The sequence below is a fragment of the Calypte anna genome, chromosome 25 (assembly GCF_003957555.1).
Source record: "Calypte anna isolate BGI_N300 chromosome 25, bCalAnn1_v1.p, whole genome shotgun sequence".
NCBI lineage: Eukaryota > Metazoa > Chordata > Aves > Apodiformes > Trochilidae > Calypte > Calypte anna.
This window is the reverse complement of record NC_044270.1, coordinates 1,621,202-1,627,304: the sequence shown is the minus strand read 5'-3', so window position 1 is coordinate 1,627,304 and position 6,103 is coordinate 1,621,202. Positions and strand designations below refer to the sequence as shown.

The 6,103-nt window shown below is 58.7% G+C and overlaps 1 protein-coding gene across 1 annotated transcript; it reads right to left on the bottom strand.

Annotated features, from left to right (window-relative positions):
* Positions 1–48: 48 nt before the first annotated feature.
* LOC103538270 (methanethiol oxidase) lies at positions 49–4,274 on the bottom strand. The gene is made up of 12 exons (XM_030464969.1): positions 4,271–4,274; positions 3,868–3,921; positions 3,429–3,541; positions 3,005–3,190; positions 2,388–2,508; positions 2,118–2,300; positions 1,779–1,961; positions 1,540–1,614; positions 1,189–1,310; positions 998–1,090; positions 466–584; positions 49–211 (listed from the first exon to the last, which is right to left on the bottom strand). The coding sequence occupies exons 1-12, from the start codon at positions 4,272–4,274 to the stop codon at positions 49–51; spliced, it is 1,416 nt and encodes a 471-aa protein (XP_030320829.1).
* Positions 4,275–6,103: the final 1,829 nt, after the last annotated feature.

Sequence of the window (6,103 nt, the reverse complement as noted above, 5' to 3'; positions counted from 1 at the left end):
GAGAGGAGGAGGAGGAGGAGGAGGAGCAGGGAGTCCTCCCCGGGGCGCCTAGGCCAGGATATCAGTGGTGGAATCTCCAGTAGAGAAGTGGATTTCGTGGGCAAGGCAAGGCCCGTTGGGCTCCTTTCCAAAATCCACCAGGAAGTTCTTGTTGACGGTCAGGCCTCCCTTCTGAGTGTCCACATCAATCTGCAGCAGGGCAGAGCCTTCCCTGCCAGGGGACAAGAGCGCAGCTGTGACCCACCAGCAAGCCCTGCTCCTCTGCAGGAGATCCTGCCCTTCAGCCTCCAGCTCCTCCCCAAGGAAGAGCCTTTCTCCTGCCCAAGCTGCGGGGATGCTCTGAGGACAATCTGTCCCTGAGGAGCTCTGTGCCCCTGCAGCCCCCGCCCCAGGGGCCTTTCCCCTTCCCAGCAGAGGGACCACCCAGGCCCAGGGGAGGCCCCTTTCCTCCCAGAGGCTTCTTACTTGACCAGGTTGGGGTAGAACTGCTTGTCCCAGGTGCTGTAGAAGGAGTTGGTGACGTAGAGCCTCTTGCCATCCAAGCTCAGCTGGAGTTTACAAGGGCCGCCGTACACTCGCTTGCACTGCGGGCACAGCAGAGAGCGGGGAGGTTACGGCTGTGCTGCCCCCGGAGAGGAGAGAGGGGACAGGAGAGGGGACAGAGGAGGGGACAGAGCAGGGAACAGAAGAGGGGACAGAGCAGGGGGCAGAGGAGAGGACAGAGGAGGGGACAGAGGAGGGGACAGAGCAGGGACAGAGGAGGGGACAAAGGAGGGGACAGAAGAGGAGACAGAGGAGGGGACAGAGCAGGGAACACAGGAGGGGACAGAGCAGGGACAGAGGGGACAGAGTAGGGGACAGAGGAGGGGACAGAGAAGAGGACAGGAGAGGGGACAGAGGAGGGGACAGAGCAGGGAACACAGGAGGGGACAGAGCAGGGTACAGAGGGAGCCACGGGCCCAAGGCCACCCGGGGACAAAGGGGACACAGAACCCACCTTGACCACCAAGGGCTCCGGCTGGCTCTTGAGCTCTTCGTCCCTGCAGACGGTCACGGGTCCGCAGCGGAGGAGGAGGCCTCCCACAAAGACCTGCAGAGAGCCCGTGCAGACACCTTGCCTTGTCACCCAGCCACCCCCAGCTCCTGCTGAGCAGCCCAGCACTGCTGCCCCTTCTGCTCCTGCCTTACCTGTCCCACCAGACGGGGCTTGCAGTGCTTGGAGAGCTCATACTGGCGGATGTCTCCGTGGAACCAGTTGCTGAGGTACAGGTACTTGTCGTCCGGAGAGATGACGAGGTCGACGGTAAAGGCTGCAGGGCAGAGAAAGCAGGAGCTCCATGGAGGGCACAGGAACCAGGAGCTCCAGGGAAGGCACAGGAACCAGGAGCTCCAGAGGAGGCAGCACCCACAGAAATCCCTCCTGGCACCCAGCCCCAGCTCCCAGGTGGTGCCTGCAGGACAGGAGCCCCTCGGGCCCTCCGACAAAGCTTCCCTGGGCTCTGCCAGGAAAAGGTAACCAGCTCCTCAGGGCAGACCAACCTGGCATCTTGGGCAGAATCCATCCCGTGACGTCCTTGGCCGGGATGCGGATCACCTCTTCTACTGCCCAGTTGTCTCTCTGCAGCAGAGACACAGCCTTCTAGCACGGCCCTCCCAAGCAGGGATGGGTTCTGCCCTCTCCACACGCCTCCTCCTTGCTCTCTGGTGCCCCAAATTCCCCCGGCACCTCTCCCCATCCCCCCGGGGCTCCCTGCTCTCCCCTGATGCCCGCACAGCACTCGCCTCGCACTTGTAGATGCGGTAAATGACCCCGCTGAGGGCGCAGGCGACGAATCCCGCGGCAGCGTCGGGGTTGTGGAGGAATTTCACACTGATGGGCAAAGAGTCCTCGCCCAGGTCAAAGCACTGCGTGAGGCTGCGGCAGGACAAGTTCCACACGTTCAGGCGGCGCCCGTAGACCCCTGAGGAAAAGGAAAACCGAGTCAGGAGAGGGGGGCTGGGAACCCCTGCCCAGAACGCCGCTCAGATGGGCAGAGCTCTGCCCGTGCCCTCCCTCTGCCCGCACCCACAGCCTCCCCCACCTCGCTGCCTCTGCACCTCCAGCCCTCTCCCCTCACCTTTCTTCAAGTCCTCGGGGCGAAACCCACGTCCTGCGATCCTGGGGACGGCTCCGGCGCTGCTGACCAGAACGTTGTGGCGTGCCTGGTACCAGAAGTCGTACCCAGTGGGGGGCACCTCGCTCTCGTGTTCCCAGTTGCCCTTCAGCTCAAAGGTCTCTCCGTCCAGCACGATAAATCCACCTGGGGCACACAAGGGGCACGCGTGACAAATCCCATACCCACTGCCCTGCCCACCCTCCTCCAGGGAGCTCTCCCAGGGCACAGCACCTTTGCCATGGCCAGCGGCATCCCCCGAGTTGGCAATCAGGATATCGCCGTTGGGCAGAGTGCGAGGGACGTTCAGGTATCCTTTGTTACACGTCCAGAAGACATCCACGGGCTCAATGGTCTGAAAGAAGGTGACACACACCCTGCAGCCTCCACCTGCTCAGCCCAGCCCACGCTCCCTGGCGGAGCCTTTGGCCAGCAGAGACTTCGGAACATCTCCGAGGCTTGCAGGAACTTTCTTCCCACAACTCCCCCTTCCTAGAGCTTTCTCCTCGTCCTTGGAGAGCAGCACAGACCCCGCTGGGCTCCCCTCTACACAGAGCACAAGAAGACAGCAAGACCTGAGAGCTTGTGTGTCCCCCTGACTGTTGTGGGGGCAGCTCTGGGGGCAGACACTGCCTGAGGGAATCGTGTACAGAGAGAGAAGGCAGTGAGGATCGGGGCCCTCCTGGGTCTGAGCAGGAGAGAGCTGAGATGGAAACGTGGCCCCGCTCTCTCAAATCAGGGTGGAGGAAGAGAAGAGGAAGAGAGAACCCTTCTTCCTTGGGGTGTTATTCCAGAAGCACCAGTTCCCAACTCCTTCCCAGAACCTTGTCTTTGAATCACCTCCGCCATACCTTGTACAGCCTGGGAGTCCGGCACTGGGAACCCACATCCACCACGTAAATGCGGGAAGAAATCAAAGAGGGAAGAACCAGCTTGCTCCATTTCCTTGTGGCATTGTCAGGGCAGGTGCTGCCAGTGCTCCACCCCGAGGCATGCAGCTCGTCCTTGAGGTTGGGCACGGGCAGGCGGTGGATCACCTAGGCAGCCAAGGCAGAGTTAGGGTTCACTCGGGGGCTTAACAGGGACTCGATTGCCACCCACGACTTTGAAACAACACCTGACCCAAAGGGATCTCTGGAAATGTTAATGCTGAAACGGGACTGATCAGTGCAAAGATGCACGGAAGATGGAATGGACAAGAGTCAATGTCATGGGTCTGTCACCTGGAGCCAGCTGGTCACCAGCTCAACTACAACACAGTCAAGAGAGGGGTACCTGTCCATAGGTTGGAGAGCAGGGGTTGAGGTCAACGGTGGCCAGGAAGTCAGGCTGGTCGATGCCCGTCTCCCTGTAGGTGCAGGTCACGTAGGCAACCTCCTCTCTGGGAGCTGGGGGCACAGAAAACTCCTGTTAAAACATGCCAGGAAGCAGGCAGAAAGGAGAGGAAAAGCTTCTACAGGCTCTGGGCTTGGATCAACTTGGAGGAGCTGTCTGGAGGCTGTGACCTTCCTCCTTGGGCACTGCCAGCTGCCCAAGCCTGGTTCTGTTACTGCCCCAGCAGCAAGGGAACAGCACGTGTGGATCTCCATGGAGCCACAGTTTTCTCCCCGTGGGAGAAGGGACTCGGCACCCGCCGGTCACTAACGGAGCCCTGCGCTGACACCGAGCTCTTGGCCAAACTCTCCCGTTCCACAAGATGCTCCAGAGGACTTGCCTTTCACAGGCTCCGGGCAGCTGGGGTACTCGTAGCACTGAACTCTACATCTGTCTGGGGGGAGAAGAAGAGAGGAATAAAGTCAGAAACAGCCACGGCATGAAAAGTGTCTGTGCAGGAGGGGTAGGACCCGCTCAGGTCCCTCCTGCATCCCCTGAGCCCCTCACCCATCCCCTCCCCAGCAGCAGAGGAACAGAGGGAGGAGAGAAAGAGAGAGAGAGGGAGCTGCCTCCAAGAACCAGCTCCCCACTGGGGGTCGAGCCTGGAAAAGAAGTCTCCAGGTGGTCCTGGGGCTGAGGGTGGGATGTCTGGAGGCTCCAGGCAGTGTCTGGAGCCAGATGCAGCTGGAGCTGCCGGGCGGGAGCTGCCGCGGGTTGCGGGGAGGCTGCCGAGTGTCTCTTACCCATGCTGAAGGCTTCTGCTTGGGTCTCCTCAAGAGCAGAGGTGCTGGAAGTGGAGGTGCAGCTGTCTGCCTGGCTGGAGTGGGTTGTGTAGTGCCCAGGCTGCTCTCAGGGGCCTTATATCCCAGGCACAGGGGTGGGGGCAGAGAGCAAGCGGCCAAGGGAGGAGCCATGGATCCCAACTTTTGGGAGGTGCCGACCAGCGCTGTGGCTGCTTTCCGCCTTGCCAGCCACCAATCTAGAGGAGAAATCTGCTGGGCCAGGCAGGTAATTTCCTTAAAGACAACCTCCCGTATCTGATCCTGGGGCTCTGGTGATTCCCACTGGCATGTCTTCAGCTCCGGAGGCCTCCGTCTCCCAGCCAAGGCACAAGCTCCTCAGAGCCATCCCCCATGTCCAGGCTCCTGCCATACAAATGTGCAGGGGATGCAAATTCCACAGGAGGGATGAGAAGCCCAGACAGATAAGTGACCCCACCAGCAGCCTCCTGGAGATCACAAGGTTTGACCATACAGAGGCCACCAAAGGCTCCTCGGGAAGGGGGACCCTGGCAGAGGGCACCTCTCTGTCTGAGGGCTGTGCAAGCCAGGTCCAGAGGGGCCTCTGCCAGAAAGAGCTTCAAGTTAACTGTTGACTTCTTCTGAAGAGCCAGAAAAACCATTGAGCTGGAAATGGGTGCCCAAGGAAACACAATCTGTGCCCTTGCTGGGGCAGCACTTAGAAAGTGAGGATTTTCTGAGCTGCATCTCCTCACTCCCCCAGCACTCTGGGGGTCAATGAACACCAAGGCTCCCCGGCAGGCACCAGCTCTGCACAGTGCCTGGCACCAGGGTGGACTCAACTGCTACAAAACACTCAGGGGAATTGCAGAGACCCCCATGAAAGGGACTGAGGTGTGGGAGAGAAGCATTTTGGAAGAAGGGTCTCCTGAGATCACCATGTCCCTGGATGCCACCAGCTGCCAAAGCTAAAGCAACAAGAAAACATCAAGTGCTGTGGAATGTGTGCAAGTATCAGATCTTGTGGAAGAACTCCTCAATCAGTGGGGAAATTACACTGGATAAGTAATTGCTCCACGGAGGAATGCAGAAATATCTGACAGAGCCATTAGAGAAGTCCTTGGGAGATCTCTATCAGAAGAGAGGACAGCTTAGCCCATCTCATTAGGGCTGTAATTAAATGACTTCCAGCACTTTAAAGTCCACTTTAAAGTGCTGGACTCAGGAGCAGCCAAACACTTGGTCTTTTCTGTGAGCAAGGAGCATCAAAGTGCTGCAGTGGGAGAACTCCTTGTTTAGCAGAAATCCATCTCTCAGCAGTTTCTGGGCACAACCCAAAGGCAGAGAGGGGTCATTCCCTGCCACAGCCTGAGACCTCCATGCCACCACTCCAGGGATGCCACCACTCCAGGGATGGTTGTTCACTGACAAGCTGGGTCCCAGGGACATTGAGGTTCACTAGAAAGCAAGCAGAAGGTGTAAATCAGTGTTATGGATGAAAGGAGAAAGCACACTGAGGAGTAACTCAAAGCCTTACGGTGTTGACTATGAAAGAAGATGAGATCCTGGGCAGGGGTAACCTCACTTGTGGCTGTCCCTGTCCCCTGTCCTCTGTCCCCCCTCTATCAATGTGCTTCAGCTGTGAAATTGCTAGATTTCTCCCCTTGGGTTAAGACCAGGCATAGCTTTTACTTTTACAGAAGTTCTCAAAGGAGTTTATTTTCTGGACATGTGCTTCTGATCAGGACCTGAGGCGCTGCTCCTGCAGGAGTTTGCACATCCCAGCCCTGCAGCAGGGAGCTCTGACTGCAGAGATGTGGCAGGAGCTGCTAAAAC